The sequence below is a fragment of the Syzygium oleosum genome, unplaced genomic scaffold (genome assembly GCF_021117445.2).
Source record: "Syzygium oleosum isolate NSW1041296 unplaced genomic scaffold, Sole_v2.1 Sole_v2.16, whole genome shotgun sequence".
Classification (NCBI taxonomy): Eukaryota; Viridiplantae; Streptophyta; class Magnoliopsida; order Myrtales; family Myrtaceae; genus Syzygium; species Syzygium oleosum.
The window spans coordinates 5,660,679-5,679,980 of NW_026607500.1; the positions used below are offsets into that span (position 1 = coordinate 5,660,679).

The window sequence follows — 19,302 nt, forward strand, 5'->3', positions numbered from 1 at the left end:
TGAGCGAGGGCTGGCGACCCTTGCTCAGATTTGGGGCGAGGGTCGTGCCCTCCCCCAGATCAGGGCTTACAAGCCCTCGCTGGGGCCGGCAGAGGTCGCCTGGGCCTTGTCGAGGGTCGCCGGGCTTCAGGAAGGCCCAGGCGACCTCCGTCGGCCCTTCCTGGCAGCTGTGGCGGCGGCCACCGGCGACGGCAAGGGCTTAGCCACAGCCGCCGGTTGTGCCTCTTCACCTCTTTTTTTTTTTTACTTTTAGCTTTTTTATCTAATTTAATTTGTAGTTTTTAATTTTTTTTCTGATGTGGCGCTTGTTGGATGCCACATCATTGCCACGTGTCTCAAAAAAATAATAAAATAAGATACATTAGCATTTTCCATTAGCCTAGTTTGATGGTGTTAACTTTAGGATTCGATCAAACCAACTTGACAAGTTTTAGAACTTGATTGCACTTTTTGCAAGTTTTATTACTCAATTACACTTTCGTGGTAAGTTTTAGGATTTTTAGTAAACATATCCCTATTGCATATTATAGATTACTCGAACCTTGAATTTGCGAAGATCCTAAAGAACTGGGGCGCCTATGGTTAGTGACTCCCGATTTGCAAAATTTCCACGTGCTACATCAAGTCGTGTTTTGTGAATTATGGTGTTTATTCATCACTTGTCCACGATTCGACAGAGATGATTTTTGAGCGGACCACGTCATGTCATTTAATCTAGAAAACTGACCTTCATCGCTGTTGTTAGCAAATCTTTTTTTTTTGGTAAGTTAAGAAAGTTGTTAGCAAATCTTTGTCCTTTCTATAGTTAACAAATTGCAATTCTCATTAGGAAAAATTACCAAAAAAATCATAAACTCATTGCATTTTTTTCAATTCGGTATTAAACCTTTTCATTTTGCCAATTAAGTCCTAAACATTTTTCACGTTTTACCAATGAAAATATTATTTTAAAAATGTCAACGTTAGCACCGGCTGTGCCACGCGAGACGGATGACATCCATGTCAGTAATTTCCGGCCAATTGGCCAGATGGACTGAATTGGCAAAACATGAAAATGTTTAGAACTCAGTAGGCACAATTAAAAGGTTTAGGACTAAATTAGCAAAAGTATAATAGGTTTATGATTTTTTTGATATTGTTCCCATTCTCGTTGGGACATGCATCTATCAATCTCCCCCCCGCCTTCTTCTTCTTCTGTAGATAGCAATTCGTTAACGTTCAAACGTAGTTTTTATAGTACACAATGATACACATTGCTTGCCTTGATTCAAGTTTCTGGCAATTTATTTAAGTACACTAAACAAGCAAATCGCTTTGCGCGCTTTTGCCATGGAAGCTACAGGACAATGCTTAGGAACAACCTTTTGCGCCGAAACCAATCTGCCCTCCAGCCACATCATACACCACCTCAAATGACCTCTGCTGTATGTTCCCGTAGATGCTGAGATCCGAGTCGGCCGGGCTCGATGCAAACGCTAGGCACATTTTTGATGGATTCACGGGAAACAACACACCGCTGGGGTCCAAGTCGACGTCAATTGGTCCGTTGAAGGAGAATGTGATCACCGGGACAGTGACCATGGTGGACCCGCTCAAGTCGTAGCAAGTGTCGAAGGGAGAAGCCGGAGCTGACATCTTGTACTTTGACATCGCCTGCTGGAAGGCCGAGCGAAGGGCGCTGTACGCAGTCGGGGGCAATTGCGTGATTGTGGTTCCCGAGTCAATGATCGTGCCAGAATTTGAGAACACGGTCGACGGTATAGGGAGCGGTTTGCCTCCGACACTGATTCCTATTATGTTGATGCCGTAGAAGATTGAACTCTGTGAGACCGTTGATATTGGCGTGAAGCGGACTGAGGTGGATGCCCCGTTGCCCTTGCCAAAGGTTAAGTACCCCGTGGAGCTTGTCAAAGGGGGGAGGCAATACGAGAATGATCGACCGTATTTGGTAGCGCTTTGTTCTAAGAGTGAAATCCGGTCCCGGGCGAGCCCCAACAATCCGGCAAATCCCGTGAATCGCCCTCTATTGTTCTGACCGCACCCGAATTCAAAACCGGAGATTGCATCCGTTGGTGATAAGGTCAGTGTTTCTGTTGCAAAGAAGCCGATGGTGAAGGACTCCTGGTCACCATACCGTGATTCGTAAACGCATGTCGAACCGCTGCAGCGAGGTCGTTGAGCTGCATACCATGGAGCAACATGAAATTACAATCGAGATGAAGAAAACCTCCTAACTAGTCTTTTGTCCATTTTAGTAGGATTTACCCTCCGTTTTATTGATCTATAAAATTGCTTTATGAAATAACGTCGAGACTAAACTCAGTGCTTGAATATTATTTAGTTCAACATATAGAGATTTAATTGGAATACCCCGGAATTAAAATTGAGGTTTAGTTAATTACCAGTCCCAGAAGGAAGCTGCGAGCAAGATGGAGAAGAGCAAGAGATATTGGCATAGGACGAGGACTGAGAGGGGTCAAAGATTGGCTCGGTTTGGGTATAGCAAGACACGATGCAGGGCTCGCACTGGGTCCACGTGAGTGCACTTCCGGTGTCGAACAAGAGGGTCAGGTCCTTCTTCGGCGTGCCGAGTCCTATCGTTACCAGGTAGCTCCCTCCGCCAGGACCGTACTTGGCCTGGATGCTGACGGCCGAGTCTTTTAGGTTGTCCGCGGCGTTAGTGCCAGATAATTTGGATCGAATCCACTTTGCTCTCGCAATGTCTTCAAGCAGAAATTGGGTGTGGTTCACCGGTTCGCCGTTGAAAAGGGGAGAGCATGGACCGTGCTTGTGAACCAGCTTCAAGGTTGAGTTTGCTGCAAGAAGAATGAGAATTTGATTAATATGAAGGGCTTTCGATTAACAAAGATTTATAAATCGGTGTAGATAAATCATAATGTGCATTATTGAAAAAATGATACATCTTGTAATTTTCAAAGACCATGTTGTTATCTTTAATCCCATTTGATGGGTCCACCAAGTGGGAATTTTTTAATTAGAAAATATAATAAATCAACCAAAATAAAAATAAATGAATAGAAATCGCACATTATTGTAAGACAAATAGGTTTCTATTTCTTTATTAAATAAATCAACATCATCCGTTTAAAATATTTTTACATTCAATCTAAAAATAGGTTTCTATTTCTTTATTGCAAGACAAAATGAATGTAGGATTCTTATTAGCAACGTCCCCAATGTAAAATATTTTTCACATTTGAAGTGGTGCAAGAAAAATATCCATCATTTAACAAAGTGAACACAATTGTCAAAATAAAATCTCGGATATGTGTTAGTATATTAATTTTCGTGTAGAAAGTAAAAATTCATAAATATATAAGGAGATTATTTCTACATCCTAGGCAAGTAATGCTTATCATTGTCCAATCATAGTCAAAAGAGACAGATAAAATTTCGAGAAAATGATAACTTAATATGTATGAGACACATTGTAATGTCTAAATTTTCGCTCGTTGGGTAACTCTCCACAATCCAATTAAAGGGTTAATACTACAAAAAATCCAAAACTGGTACACTTGTAATAAATTTATACCAAACTAATTTTTTGACCACAAAAAATTCCAAACTGGTACACTTGTGACAATTTTACCTTCCATTAGTTTTCTTTAAGTTTTACCGTCAAATTTCTGAGTTGGAGGACACGTAGCAGCTGATGAGTGTACTAGTTTGGGATTTTACCTTTAGTTTGTCATAGGTTTACCAATTTGTGATTTTTCATGGAATTATTCCGATTTAACGGAGGGTAAATTTGTGAAAAATTTACTAATTTCGGGTTTTTGGTGGTCAAAAAATTAATTTGGGGTAAAATTATCTTAGGTGTACCGGTTTAAGGTTTTTGGTGGTTAAAAAAATAGTTTTGGGTAAATTTATCATAAGTATACCAGTTTGGGATTTTTCGTGATATTAATCCCCAATTAAATTAGGTAAAATTGCATGTGCGGTTGCTAATTTGACTTTCCTTGTATCTATAATAGGTGGAAATGCATCGAGAGTACACTATAAAAAGAATTTAAGTCTTACATTCAAGTGATTATTCAGAGTGTATAAAAAAAGTTCACATGCAGTAATTATATTCCCTTCTTGTTGGTTTCAATTTCTTTCCGGAAGAAATGAATGTGGTCCAAAATCTGAACATTTTCTATTTGAGATTCTACTCAAAATTTGCTTCGGTTGCCTATTCCCATTGTAATTGCAGCTTGTGGCCGTTATCATAGCACCACTCCATACGAGGCTGACAAGCTGCACTCAAAGGACTTGCAGAATACTGTATGCACCAGTTCAATTCGAGAAAGAGAGAGAGAGAGAGGCCACCATGGTTTTGGCTCGGATGAGAATGGAGTTTGCTCATTTTGTTGTGATTTTGAATTCAGATTTCGTTGAGAACTTCAGACGTAAAATTCAAAATGTATTAAATCAACATGGAGAAGCGGGCTTTTAAAATTTGTTGAGAGGTGCACTAGTTGAGGTGCGCAAAAACATCCCGAGCACCACCTAACCGTAAAAAAAAAATAAAAAAATTGCAGAGAGAGAGAGATTAAAGGGAAAAGTTTTATTTTTGGGCCCAACCGTTGTGGGGAATTATGCGGGCTTAATCTCACGAATCTTTGTGGTAGAACAACCGCAAAAATATGTGATGATGATAGGGATTTTATGAGTACTAGCTCTATTTGTTTCTCGGAAAATAAATGATTTGCCTAAAAATGATCACTTGTTAGTTAATAAAAAATATTTTCTTTATCGATAACAATTTATGTCTAAATATTTTCGTGGAACGATGTAAGCGATCATTTTTAGAAAAATATACTTCAAATCAATTTCTTTTTCACGAAACAAATAGAGCCGTAGTAAGAACAGATCGTGGAGATGTACCTTTTGTTCCTATTAAATGAGTGGTCCAGCATTAACCATGCTTCTTAACACTAGATTATTAATTTTTTTATAAAAATTATATAAAGCAAATAGATGATTTAAAAAAAATTGAAGGAGTAGAGACTATGATGGGAAGTGTATGTTCTCCTTTGCGGACTCTTCGAGAAGTCCATTATCCAGGTTTAATGCATTCGATGATTTGTCTTAGATATGCGTAATTGTAACAGAATATGAAATTAAAAGATTATATATGTGGGATTTGAATTGAAAATTAAGGTAACCGGGGGACTCTCCCCTAGGGTTTTATAGTAGTTACCTTAACCCTAGGGTTCACTGCTTCCTTGGTGCTGCTGCCGACCAACCCTACTAGGAATTGGTGGGCAGCATACACACCTTATTTAATGTCCCAGCGGTCGGACAATCCCAAGTTCCCCAATTCCCCCTTGGATTTTTGTCTTCCCCAGGAGGGATGGAATATCCCCTAGAATGCTTTACATCCCCTAAGACCTAAGAGAGAGACCTTAGGAGATGAGCCATTTAAGGACCTGCTCAGGTCCAATTTATCTTAGATATGCGAAATTGAAACAGAATATGAAATTAAAATATTATTTATGTGGATTCTAAATTGAAAATGCTGAACGTACACACTTTCTTCAATTCAATTAGACCAAAGTTAAAGAAATGATCTCGTTTTGAATATTAGAAGCATTAATAGATGAATAACTGAGCGTCTCAGCATTACACGTCGAAGCCTATTTTGACTTTGAAAGAGCTTAATTTTAAGCAACAAAATAAATAAATAAATTGCACGAGTAGTCTCTGGTTTTCACAAATCACGATTTTGCATATCACCATTTGACAATCTAAGTTTTCCCTTTTAATGACACGCCATGCGGAGAGAGAGAGAGAGAGAGAGAGAGGTGACCGTTGGAAGTTGAAGCTTTGCAGTCGGGAGAAGGGAAAAGAGAGCTGACTGGGAGGGTGATCTCATCAGCTCCATGGACGACGCAGCCCTTCTCGTTTGAGCACAAAAGGCAAAGGAGAGAGACACAGAGCAGGATCTCGATGAGGAAAGAGGAGTGCGGCGAAGCTGCCATCTTCGTCGTCGTCTTCTTCTTCTTCTTCCCTTTCTCCAAGTGATATGGAACCGCCTCCACAAGTCACAAAGAATGCTTTTGCTGTTGTGTGTCCATTCTCATCTGCCTCTTTGCAGACGTTATCGTTTGGTAAATCAGAGTTTTCCGAAAGTGCTTCAATTAGGGTCCCACGTCCCCTCCATTAACGCGTCTCTCGTGCTCAAACTTGTCTTTCGTTTCGTTTTCGTCTGCGGCGGGTCCAGATTGATTAGTTGCTGCTCTCCGATTGATCCTTCTATAAGCAATGGTTTGGATCCGTTCGGGGCGAGTTCCGATTTGGATCGGTTCTTATTGGCCAATCTCGCGGCTCTCGCAATTCGACTTTATTTAACACGAAATACCAATGACGTGTTAAATATATTTAAATACCAACTGGGTAAAACTCTATATGATGGTTTATCGATGTTAGCTCGTTAGCTACTCTATGTACATGAAATTGATTGGTTTCAAAACTACAGATTTTATCTCGCGGTCATGAAGTACTCCAGCTTGTTCTTTTTCATCCCATATGATCCATGACTCTTGTGGTTGGACTAGAATACCAACTTTTGCACAATGGACACCATATAGAAACGTGGTCACGTTTTATTTAGATTTAATATCACGAAAAATAAAAAATTGATACTCATGTGATAAATTTTCGCACTATTAGTTTCTGATAAATTTTACCGTTAAATTGCTGGGGATGACAAGTGACAGTTAACGGGTGTACCAATTTGGGATCTTACCTCCATTTCTTACCGGTGTACCGGTTTGTATATTTTTATTGTATTAATCTAATTTAACGGAAACTAACGGAAGGTAAATTTGTCACAAATGTATCCCTTTGAGAATTTTAGTGGTCAAAAAATCAATTTGAGATTTTTTGTAATATTAATATTTTTATTTATCTCCAAATACACATTTGATCATTACAGTTCTGATATGTTTAGTACAGATCCTTCTTCCCACACTATTTTCATTTTCGTGCGTAGATTCTTGGGAAGAATAGTCTCTGAAAGTGGACTTGACATCGCGTGTCATGTGTCGTCACTTGTCGGTGTCATCTCTCTCATTTTCCTTGTTTTCCCATCTCCTTTTCACTTCACGGGCTCCTACTCCTAGGATGTTGATTTGCTTATGTTTAAGGTGCGGTGTCGAAAGGGTTTCATGTGAAGTACTCGCCAGGGCACAGAAGTAGCGACAGGTCGTCTTGTCGTGGATTCCTTTTTCCTTGTTTGATGGGTCAAGTCATTGGCTGATTCCCCCCGAGTCAAGTTAGTAGTGCAATTGGTTGGTTCACGAGAGTGAGAGTTACCACTAATTGACCCCGAAGTAATGGTTCTGATTGGCAACCGCATTGATTTCGTTAGCTTCTCTAGGAGAGATCAGCTAGTCTTGATATGAATATTCATATGAAAAATCATAGGATCGAATCCAAATCGCTTAGTTCTATTAGTCATGCCTTGCATTTCTAGTTCTTTAGACAAGCTCAATTGCAGAATAAAGAATCAAAAAATTTTCCCATCATTTTTGGGTTGGAACTGAAGATCTAATTAGAGTTATGATTGCCACTCAAAAAAGAGGACATAAAATGTTCAATCTTCTACCGACAATACGAATCAAAATTCTATTCCATATCCATCAAATTGCACCGATTTAGAAATCATCTATATTTATAAAGAAACGAAATGAATCTTTAGGAAGAGGGGCGAATATAACACCCATCGAAGAAATGAAAATGAACATCATTTAAATTAATAAGAAAAATCATACAGATGTATATTTACTTTTAGAGTTTTAACAATCAACAAGAACCTAGATAATTATACTTATGAGCAATAATAGATCTCATTTTCATGAAGAGAGAAGCGAACTTTCCAAGCAATAAGAGGATATTTATCCCTTTATCATATTTACAACAAAAGAAAGAAATTATCAATAACCCACGTGATATGTTATTATCTAGTAACACACTAGTGATAATTACATTATCATCTCTTTCATTTTTATAATTTAAGGTATGAGCAGGTCGATGAAACACTTTGCAGGGCGATGAAACACTCTGCACGCCTCATAATTTAGCTAAGTCGAAACCTTTAACCTAAAACAATTTGCACGCAGTTGATGGGATTCAAACAAGTAACCTCTAGTTTCCGAGCCGGAAATTCTCCAACTCGTCAACCAAGTGCACCAACCTTAAGGATATATGATCATCTTTGTATATTTCCTTAGCTTAGTAGCATCCCAAATATAATTCAAGCACGTCTGTCGTTCCTCGAAACTTTATTACAATAGATTAAAGAATGCTTCCCATTGAAAAATGAACTAACCTACAAGAAAAACAGAGTTGTCTGTTCATCTAAATCAATTCAAAAGGATTAGCAATTAGTAAACAAATTAAAACATGATTTTTAATCATCATAGAATAGAGCTCGCATCAATCACTATGAGTAAATAATGCTATCGAATATTCATGTAAATCGATATAGTTCTTTGATAATAAAATGAAACAAACCGTTTGTAGGCACTTCACTTTTTATTAAGGATTTCTCAATTGACTTGCATAAAAAACCCAATCAGAGGGTGCAATTAGATAGTATTAGTCAAGAGTCTTCAATCAATAGCCAATTTATCCAAATCTGACATTCTTATCATAAAGTATCTTCTTTGGATATGGGTCATCTGATCCTGACATCATTAGCCCTATGATCTAGGGGTCAAGTCGAAAGATTTCAAAGGTTAGTTTATGATTATGCATTGTTCTTCACACAAGAATATATGGTTTTGTGCTAAGTTAATCCCCATGGATTTCCCCTCTTTGTTCACTTGATTTGCATAATCTTTTGACGCATACAAGTATTAGGTTCGGTTTTGTTAGTAGTCTTGGCATGAAGGAGTTCATATCACTAAACAACATCACTTTTTGGTCTGAACCGGTGTGGCGGAAAACAAAGATTTGGTGTTTAATAAGTAGTTATTTTGGGCATTCATAAGTTCCAATTAGTATAGAAGTATGTCATAATTCCTCCATGTTGATTTCGCATAGTGTCCATGTGATTTACATGTTGATTTCATGTTTAGATCAATTTTACTTCAATTTCCAACATTATGTTGCTTTGTTTTCATTATTTTCAGGTTTGCACTAACTCCGTTCTTGCAGGAAATTTAAGGTTGAAAATCCAAGAGGAATGAGGTTGATCCCTTGTGCTAGTTTTCATGAAATCCATCATTGTATTACATATTAATTGAGCATATAGTTTGATTTATGCATACAAGTTATTTTTCATGATTACTTCGCCATATGGTCAATTTTCGGGTTTTAATTGCTTTATTAAGAAATAACGTAAAAAAATAAAATAAAGAAAAGACGAAAAAAAGTATATTAGAATTGCATCTAAATTGTATCTAATCGATCATTGCATAGAGTGTTCAAGTTTGCATATTCTGGATATTAAGATAGAATCTCATGTTTTATTTGCATTATGATAATGCTATAATTTTTTTTGGTCAGAATGATAATGCTATATTAGAAAATTAGAGTTTCCATGAATAAATGTTTTCGTGCATATTTAGGATATTTGGGTTTCATCCTCATAAACAAGTTAAAAAAAAAAAAGTTCAAGAATGCATGTGTTTGGTCGTTTGGATTTCTAGCTAAGATAGAACTTGATAGGATTAGGATATGAATACGAGAATTTTGCTATGTCATGTCCACTGTTTGATTAATTGCATAATAAAGTCGAATATTTTTATATCCTATCATGTCCATTATTTGGTAAGAACTGCATATCAGTGTGAATGACAAATATACCCTGATATGTTGCCCATGCAAGTATTATTCTTAATTATTATTGTGATCCCTATGAGGAAATAAATAGAAACATTATGTACAAACTGCCAGGTAAAATAATAGCAAAATCATCCAAAATCCTAGAATTAAAATGGTAAGATTCTTACTGAATCAATCCATGGCTATTGTTGGAAATGCACTAACAAAAAGTATTGTCAACTCTTTCTCACCATTCACTACTAGAGAACCCAAAAATGAACAAATGAAAATGGTAAGAATCTCTCACGACTCACCAATGTAGAAAACTGGATATGCACAAACGGAGACAACTTCTAGCAATTAATTCTTGATTATTATACATCTAAACCTTAAACAGTAAAGGAGTTTATTGCAACATTCCAAACTACATGATCAATGACAAGAAATGTAAACAGGCTATAATTACATCGACAAGGTAGATGAACCGAAGAATGTAGATCTAGTAAGAGAGAAAGGATGATCATTCACTATTGCGATTCTAAAATCTATAGTGGTTTGACTCTCTTCCTGCTTTCATGAAGCTTCTATGTGAACCAAAGAGTTACGAAGGGGCAGTGAAACTTCCATGTGAACCAAAGCTACGAAGGAGAAAGAGAAGGAGAGAAGAGGGTTTTTCAAAAAATTAACTTTTATATTTGAAATATAAGAAATCATATCTATCCTTATCCCACTCCTCACTTAAAACTTTTTAATCTTAGTTTTATCTCTTCTATATCCGGCTTTATCCTGTCTTGGACAACAACCAACACATGATAGGATGGGACAAAAAATATCTTAACTTTTATTTTGACTACCAAACGTAGCCTTAAGGAAAAATTCATATTCACATGTAGATTCATTCTCTCAATATTGAATTACACTTTAGATTGTATTAATTAGATTATTTCCACATTAAATAGTTCATTTTAGGAATAAATTTATTTAGTAAATATTTTTAGCACTTTATATTTGCATATTAACTTTCATTTCTAAATATAGATTTAATATCAAGTTTCCATTTATAGCTCGTGGGTCCTATTCCGGGGCCTAATAAATTAACAAGGCTGTGTTTAATTTTGCTCGACACTGCTCGGATTCTTTACTTCCCCGTCTCTTATTTGATTTATCTGGTTAGATATTGTGCTTGTTTGAGACATTTGCGTATGATCACTTGCTTTACATATCTTAGATAATAAAAAGGAAAGATAGCATGAAAAACGTTTTTATAAAAAAGAAAAAAATGTTAGGAGGATCCACGATAAGTGCGAGCGCCACCTCACAAAAGGGATTATTTCGCCCACCAGTCTTCTCCAAAGAATTCGAGCGTGGTCCCCCTAGCCAAAGAAGAAGAATTCCTGAAAATCAGGCATTCCTAATCGCGAAAATTCTAATTCAAATACGATAGAACAACAGTGTACTTAGATTTTCCAAATATTTATGTAAAACATGGTTACGTGGATTTCATGAAAACCGACGTAATGTTTTATGTATTCTTTCAAATGGACAACAAACACTCATAAAAGTTACTATATCACAAAATCATGATAGTAGCGTTTTCGGACTTGAAGTGACAAGGAGAACGACATTCGTTATTATTCTTCAAACCAACCAAGTACTACCAAAGCACACCCTCAAATGATTCCTTGTCCTTCCGAGAACTCCAAATGCAACCCAAGTGGACCGTGCCCATCTTAGGAACAACCCTTGGCGCCAAACCCAATTTGTCCTCCGGGCACATCATAGACCACCTCAAATGTCCTCTGTTGTATGTTGCCGTAGATGCCGAGGTCGGTGTCTGCGCTGTTGGGCACGAATGCTAGGCAAACTTGCGACGCACTCACCCCGTAAAATGTCCCGCTCACGTCCAAATCCACATTAATTGGCCCGCTGAAGGAGAACGTGATCACTGGGAAGATTAAGTTACTAACCCCACTATGGTCGTAGCAAGTGTCCAACCGCAAAAATGGAGGCGCACGCTTGTAGTTCGCCATTGCCTGTTGGAATGCCAACCGGAGGGCATTGTACGCAATAGGAGGCGAACGTGCGAACGTGGTCCCCGAGTCTATGATTGTGCTGGCATTGGAAAACACGGTTGACAGTATGGAAAGTGGGTTCCTTCCTACGCTGATTCCTATTATGTCGATGCCGTAGAAGAGTGGATTCTGTCGGATCGTCACCATCGGCGTGAAGCTCTACGAGGGAGATGTGACCGTGCCCTTACCAAAAGTCACGTACCCTATGGAGCTAGTAGAAGGAGGGAGGCAGTATGAGAAGTATTGGCCATACTTGGTCGCAGTTTGTCCTACGATCGATATTGGGTCTCGGGCGAGCCCGAGGAATCCAGCCAACCCATTGAAGGTCACTTGGTTGCTCTGACCACAACCGAATTTGAAGTTGGTAATAACATCCGTCAGGGTTAGGGTCAGCGTTTCCGTGGCAAAGAACCCAACCGAGAAGGACTGGTCAACGTATGTCACCTCGTAGACGCATGTGGATCCGCTACATTTAGGTTGATGACCTGCTCATCATTAAAGCTGATTTATAAAGCGATTCTAAACGTGTTTTTAGAAACCTCTCACAACTAGCAGTCTTCTTCTTTGTTTTTGGGGTTAATTCTATGAAAAACCCTAAAGTAAAACATCTGTAATAAATTTAGCCCAAATTAATTTTTTAACCACCAAAAATCCAAACCGGTATACATGTGACAAAATTACAAATTTGAGGTTTTTATTGTCGAAAAATTAGTTTTTGATAAATTTGTCAAAGGTATACCAGTTTAGGATTTTTCGTGGTAATAACCCTTGTGTTTATTCTGTTAAATAAAAATCTTGCCAACATGGTTGATCGGGCATGTTTTCTGCCATCTATGAGAATGGAGGAAGGCTTTCAATTGGCTAGTTACAAACGTTGACATCATTGATCATTATTGTTAAGTATTACATGTTGATGATGTCTAATTTTGTAAACCACCAATTAAAAAGCTAATTGGGCATGAAACCCACACCCGTCAATTATTACCTGTGGTAGAAGAAGCTGAGTGCAAGATGACGCGTTGCAAGATATGCTGGCATAGGATGATGATTGAGAGGGGTCGAAGATTGGCTGGGCCTGGCTATAGCAAGACACGATGTGTTCGAAACAAACGCAAAAAAATAAATACAGAACACAAGGATTTACGTGGTTTGATCACAAGGTGATTTACGTCCACGGGCGAGGCAAAACAAGATTCCACTTTAATCAAAGAGAGTACAATTTTCAGAAGTTGATAAGACGACTTAACAAAACCTCACGGCTCACAAATCTCTCCCAAAACGAAAATCTCTCTTAATCAATGAAAAAACCTAGCCGCAGTATAAATAGGGCTCCCCAAAAAATTTCCTCAGGGGCTACGCCCCCGAACCCCCTGAGACATTTGTTCGCTTGCTCCAGCTTGGGCGGATCACCATAAAGATTTGTTCGCTTGGTCTGGTTTGGGCCGCCCAACCCTCCACGTTACGAACTAAATCTCAATTTTTCTCTACTTTTGGGTCGAACAAAAAATATGTCGGGTCAAGTGATGAACCGAACCGAGTATATAAAATTCAAGACATATTTAACACAAAATGCAAGGCTCACATTGGGTCCAAGTAAGTGCACTTCCCGTATCGAACAGGATGGTCAGGTCCTTCGTCGGCGTGCCAAGGCCTACAGTCACAAAGTAGCTGTAGCCGCTGGGGCCGTAACTCGCTGGGAGGCTTACGGTGGTCTCCTTCGAATCACTGGTACCACTGACGCTGTTGGAGACCTTGGATTGGATCCATTTCACCCTTGCCATGTCTTCGAGAAGAACCTGCGTGTGGTTGATGGGGCCACCATCGAACAGCTGAGAGCATGCTCCATACTTGTGAACTAGTTTAAAGCTTGAGTTCCCTGAAAAAGAAATAATGGAAGTCGCAAACGCATTAACAAGAGATTATATTACAGCGCAGAACTATGTCATATGCAAGGAATGAGAATTCATTGGCAGCATACTACTGAAAATACTCATCAAAGCTCTCATGGTATCTAAGCAATCAAATTTTATGTTTATGAGTAGCTAATTAATTAATTGCAATGTGGTTGGAGTTTAACACTCCTTATTAAGTAAACCATCTGTTGCTTCATGAATGATCATGCTATATTTTAGGGTTTCTTCATCCACCAACCTTAAGATTCGGTATCGTTATCCTTCCTTTTAGATTATTCTTTGCTATAAGCAAAAGATCTTGCCATCGGCTTTGTACATATATTTGGTCTCTGCACAATGATCAATCCCAAGTTAACCTAAAGTCGAGTCCACTTAGAGACTCGACCCCAATTGGTTAATTGGGGGAGATAAACAAGTGCACTTTTAACTTCTCTTTGGTGCAACTCATACTCACTTAGCATGCAGGTCTGAATTTATCGTAGCTCAACTCTCCTAAGGTCTTCACCTAAGTTTCTTGTTGATATCTCTGTCTTGCTCACTTTTGAAAGACTTTCAGCTCAATTCAGGGCTCTTCAATATTCACGTATCTGCTCTGATGGGGTGTAGTACATCATAATCAATGTGATTAGCAAAACGAAATGGAGTCATTCCCCTACAAACTCGTTGTTGTAACTTACAAGAATTAGTTTGAACGAAGTTGTCATCGGTATACTTTGAGTAAATACTGATAGATTCAACAGATCACAACCCAAAAGTCAATCACTCATCGTTTTTAAGTTTGTAGAACAGTCCCACGGAATACCACGTTTACACACACATAAGCACAAAGATACATACTCGGAGAGAGAGAGAGAGACGATTGGTAGTTGAAGCTGTGCAATTGACGGAAGGAAAAAGAGAGCTGACAGGGACGGTAATCTGAGCTCCTTGGACATGAACCTTCTTCTCAAAAGAGCTATGAACGCTCAACACAAAAGCACACAGCAAAATGCTCATCAACTCGGACAAAAGAGAAGAAGCCATCTTTCTCATCTTCTATTTTCTCCCACAGCAAGGGCTCTTTATCACAACTCACAAAACGACTGTACATGCACATCCTTTTATAAGCTTTTCGATACCAAACTATCCTGTAAACTATACCCTTCCTCTACGTCACTCCCGTACTAAACTAGCAATTCATAGACCCAATCTCATTCTCTTCTCCTAACTAATTGGGGGTTGACGTTGACCTTTCTACACAGCCCATTGAATTCAGAGGCAGTTTCTAATCCTGGATATAATCTTTATGTTGGGCCATCTTATATTCGAAAAAAAAAAGATTAAATTGATTGCTCATAATTCTCAGCCGAAGTACTGCTAAAGTGACCAAGTACTACTCTAGCACAATAACAAGGTAAAACTGTAGAATTGAATATGTACAAAAATATGTGCGTGAATCGGCCGAGCAACCTCCCCGTGTTTTTTACTCGTTTCTTATCCAGGACGTGAGATTTCTGGGATTATTCATGGGTCTAGAATTTACATTTCGAAAGTGGACTTCCTTGTCATGACAAGATAAGGTTATAAGGCAAATTGCAACGAAAGTAATAGACATTCACTTTACCAAAATCACAAAAAGCAAAAAGGAATATTTGTATTTTTCACCGGGGAAAAGGCCATAAAAAGCCCCAAACTATGTTTTTTTTGGTCGAAAAACCCCAAACTATGTTCACTGACATATTTATCCTGAATTTTTTTTGTGACATTAAGAACCCCAAACTACGCCCACTATGTACCCTAAATTTTTTTCTTATGACATGAAAACCACAAACTTGTACCTATGTGACACATTAACCTTCCGTCAAGATTCCGTCAGATGATATTTTAACCAAAACAAAGTTATTTTTGTTTCACTTAAGTCATGTGGGCGCCATATCAACTCCGTTTACTGTTCGACGTCCATGTAACCAGATTTTTAACAGTGCTAATTGGCAGAACATTGACGGAGGATAAATATATCACACACGTACAAGTTTGATAGTTCTAGTGTCACAGAAAAAGTTTAGGGTAAATATGTCACAATATACATAGTTTCAAATTTTTGGTGGTTTTTGTCCTTTTCACTATCTCTGACATTCCCATATTGGTAAGTGTAGAGGTGCGCAGCTTCCGGTTTAGGGAGGGTGGTCGTGATCATGGATGAAGGTTGTGTGTTTTCTAAAAGGTAGTTTTTGGAAGAAAAACCTATGTACTTCTTCAAATTCAAACTTACACATGACATTTATAGATTAAATCAAGCTACCTTGTACAAGAAACCTCCAATAGAAAAATGATGTGATCTGGAACAGTTAATATGTCATAGTTTACACATAACTTATTAACATAAGCTTTTGATCGGGAGATGTAGATTGATGTATATGGATTTGTTCGAGAACACATAATTGATCATCCAATATTATTTTCCTTACAAATAAAGGGCGAAATAACTATTGGTTCTGCGAAAGGATATGTGGATGCTCTTTGATCTTTGATAAACATGTCAATTATTTGCTCGGAACCATCGTTCTCGTTGTTATTTTAGTCGCGCTATCATCATTTAGAAAATGACATCCCCTTCCTCGGATTTGTAGTGAGAATACTACTTGTAATCTAATCAAAGGAAAAGAAAAAGCAAAGAAGAAGAACTTTAAGCAAGACTCACTCTTCGGTTTATTTCATGTCAACGGGATTACACCGTAATGAAGTGATGTAATCAGGTTTACTTCGTGTCTCTTTACTGTGTAGGTTCCGGTTGCCTATTCCATTGTAATTGCAGCTTGTGGCCGTTATCATGGCAACACTCCGTACGAGGCTGACAAGCAAAGGACTTGCAGAATACTGTATGCACGAGTTCAATTGGGAGAGAGAGAGAGAGAGAGAGAGAGAGAGAGAGAGAGAGAGAGAGGCCACCAAGGTTTTGGCTCAGATGAGAATGGAGTTTGCTCGTTTTCTTGCGATTTCGAATTCAAATTTCGTTGAGGACTTTGGGCGTAAAATTCAGAACGTATTAAGTAGATATGGAGGAGTGGGCTTCTAGAATCCGTCGGGAGGTACACTGGTCGAGGTGCGCGAAAACATCCCGAGCGCCACCTAACCGTAAAGAAAAAATCAGAGAAAGAGATTAAAGGGACAAGTGTCTCTGTTTGGGCCCAACCATTGGGGAGAATTATCTCTGCCACATGAATGACGGGCTTAATGTCGCGAATCTTTGTGGTGGAACATCCACAAAAATATGTGGTGATTGATGATAGGATATTTCATGAGTACCGGTTAAAAAAAAGTTCTAATACTTAGTAAGAACATATCATGGAGATGTACCTTTTGTTCCTATTAAATGAGTGATCCAGCATTAACCATACTTCTTAACACTAGATTATTATTCTTATTTTTTAAAATATATAAAGCAAATAGATGATTTAAAAAAAATTGAAGGAGTAGAGACTACAATGGGAAGTGTACTTTCTCCATCGCGGACTCTTAGAGAAGTCCATTATCCAGGTTTAATGCATTTGATGATTTGTCTTAGATATGCGTAATTGAAACAGAATATGAAATTAAAAAAATTATTAATGTGAGATATGAATTGAAAATTATGGTAACCGGCCCCCTAGGGTTTTATAGTGGTTACCTTAACCTTAGGGTTCATTGCTTTGTTGGGGCCGCTGCTGACCAACCCTACTAGGAGCTTGCCAGAAGCATACACACCTTGTTCGATGTCTCGGCAGTTGGACTATTCCAAGTTCCCCCAATTCCCCCCTAGATTTTTGTCTTTCTAGGAGGGATGGAATATCCCCTAGAATGCTTTATATCCCCTAAGACTTGAGGGAGAGACCTTAGGAGACGAGCCCTTTAAGAACCTGCGCAGGTCCAATTTATCTTAGATATGTGTAATTGAAACAGAATATGAAATTAAAAGATTATTTATGTGGATTCTGAATTGAAAATGCTGAACGTACACACTTTCTTCAATTCAATTGGACCAAAGTTAAAGAAATGATTCATCTCGTTTTGAATATTAGAAGCATTAATAGACGAATAACTGAGCATCTCAGCATTACAAGTTGAAGCCTATTTTGACTTTGAAAGAGATTAATTTTAAGCAACAAAATAAATAAATAAATTGCACGAGTAGTCTCTGGTTTTCACAAATGACGATTTTGCATATCACCGTTTGACAGTCTAAGTTTGCCCTTTTAATGACACTCCAAGGAGAGAGAGAGAGAGAGAGAGAGAGAGAGAGAGAGAGAGAGAGAGAGAGAGAGAGAGAGAGAGAGAGAGAGAGAGAGGGGTGACCGTTGGAAGTCGAAGCTTCGCAGTCAAGAGAAGGGAAAAGAGAGCTGACTGGGAGGGTGATCTCATCAGCTCCATGGACGACACAAGCCTTCTCGTTTGAGCACAGAAGGCAAAGGAGAGAGACACAAAGCAAGATCTCGATGAGGAAAGAGGAGAACAGCGAAGCCGCCATCGTCGTCGTTGTCTTCTTCTTCTTCTTGCCTTTCTCCAAGTAATATGGAGTCGCCTCCACAAGTCACAGAAAATGCTTTTGCTGTTGTGTGTCCATTCTTATCTGCCTCTTTGCAAACGTTATCGTTTGGTGAATCAGAATTTTCAAAGGTGCTTCAATTAGGGTCGCGCGTCCCCTCCATTGACGCTTCTCTTGTGCTCAAATTTGTCTTATGTTTCGTTTTCGTCTACGAGATTGATTAGCTGCTGCTCCTCTAATTGATCCTTCTATAAGCAACAGCATAACGAATCCGTTTAGGGCGAGTTCTGCTTTCGATCGGTTTTTATTGGCCAAGCTCGCGGCTCTCTCAATTCGACTTTATTTGACGCAAAATATCTATGACGTGTTAAATATATTTAAACATCGATAGGGTAAAACCCTATATGATGGTTTATCGACATTAGCTCGTTATCTACTCTATGTACATAAAATTGATTAATTTTTTAAAGGGATTTTCGGACATTTTAGTCGACATAGTCAACTTTTTTGTTACACATTTTATCTCGTGGTCATGAAGTACTCCAGTTTGTTCCTTTTTCATCCCATATGATTCTTGACTCTTGTGGTTGGACGAGAATACCAACTTTTGCGCAATGGACACCATATAGAAACGTGGTCACGTTTTATTTATCTCCACATACACATATGATCATTACAGTTCCGATATGTTAAGTGCAAATCCTTCTTATCATGCTATTTTCATTATCGTGCGTACATTCTTGGGAGGAATAATAGTCTCTGAAAGTCAACCCGACATCGACCGTCATGTGTGGTCAGTGTCATCTCTCTCATTTTCCTTGTTTTCCCATCTCCTTTTCACTTCACGTGGTCCTAGGATGCTGATTTGCATGTGTTGGGGTCCTAGGATGCTGATTTGCATGTGTTTATGATACTTCAACTCTCTTGCCGCTTTCGTAAAGCTTCGATGTGAATCGGAAATCTACGGAGAAGAAGACGTTTCGACTTTCACCGGCTTCGTGAACTATTTTCGTGGAATTTAGATGTGAACGAGTTATAG

General features: G+C 38.5%; 1 protein-coding gene and 1 pseudogene across 2 annotated transcripts; both read right to left on the reverse strand.

Moving 5' to 3' along the window:
- Positions 1 to 1,161: 1,161 nt before the first annotated feature.
- On the reverse strand, positions 1,162 to 18,326 carry LOC115663198 (aspartyl protease family protein At5g10770-like). 2 transcript variants are annotated; one of them, XM_056318646.1, is made up of 3 exons: positions 18,074 to 18,326; positions 2,403 to 2,816; positions 1,162 to 2,180 (listed from the first exon to the last, which is right to left on the reverse strand). In XM_056318646.1, exons 1-3 carry the CDS (start codon positions 18,243 to 18,245, stop codon positions 1,351 to 1,353), a joined length of 1,416 nt encoding a protein of 471 aa, XP_056174621.1. In that variant the 5' UTR covers positions 18,246 to 18,326; the 3' UTR covers positions 1,162 to 1,350. The 2 variants fall into 2 exon arrangements, with proteins under 2 accessions (XP_056174621.1, XP_030441083.2); XM_030585223.2 differs by lacking the exon at positions 18,074 to 18,326 and adding an exon at positions 5,816 to 6,096 and having other exon boundaries at positions 1,166 to 2,180.
- On the reverse strand, positions 11,443 to 14,807 carry LOC115663197 (aspartyl protease family protein At5g10770-like; annotated as a pseudogene).
- Positions 18,327 to 19,302: the final 976 nt, after the last annotated feature.

Excerpts from the sequence above, each read along its gene's own strand:
- LOC115663198 (XM_056318646.1), bottom strand. The coding sequence starts at position 18,245 with ATGGCGGCTTCGCTGTTCTCCTCTTTCCTCATCGAGATCTTGCTTTGT. Across the intron at positions 2,817-18,073 it reads CGAAGCTTCGACTTCCAACG|CAAACTCAACCTTGAAGCTG; the intron begins GTCACCCCTCTC and ends TTCTTCTTGCAG. Across the intron at positions 2,181-2,402 it reads GCAGCTTCCTTCTGGGACTG|CTCAACGACCTCGCTGCAGC; the intron begins GTAATTAACTAA and ends CATGGTATGCAG.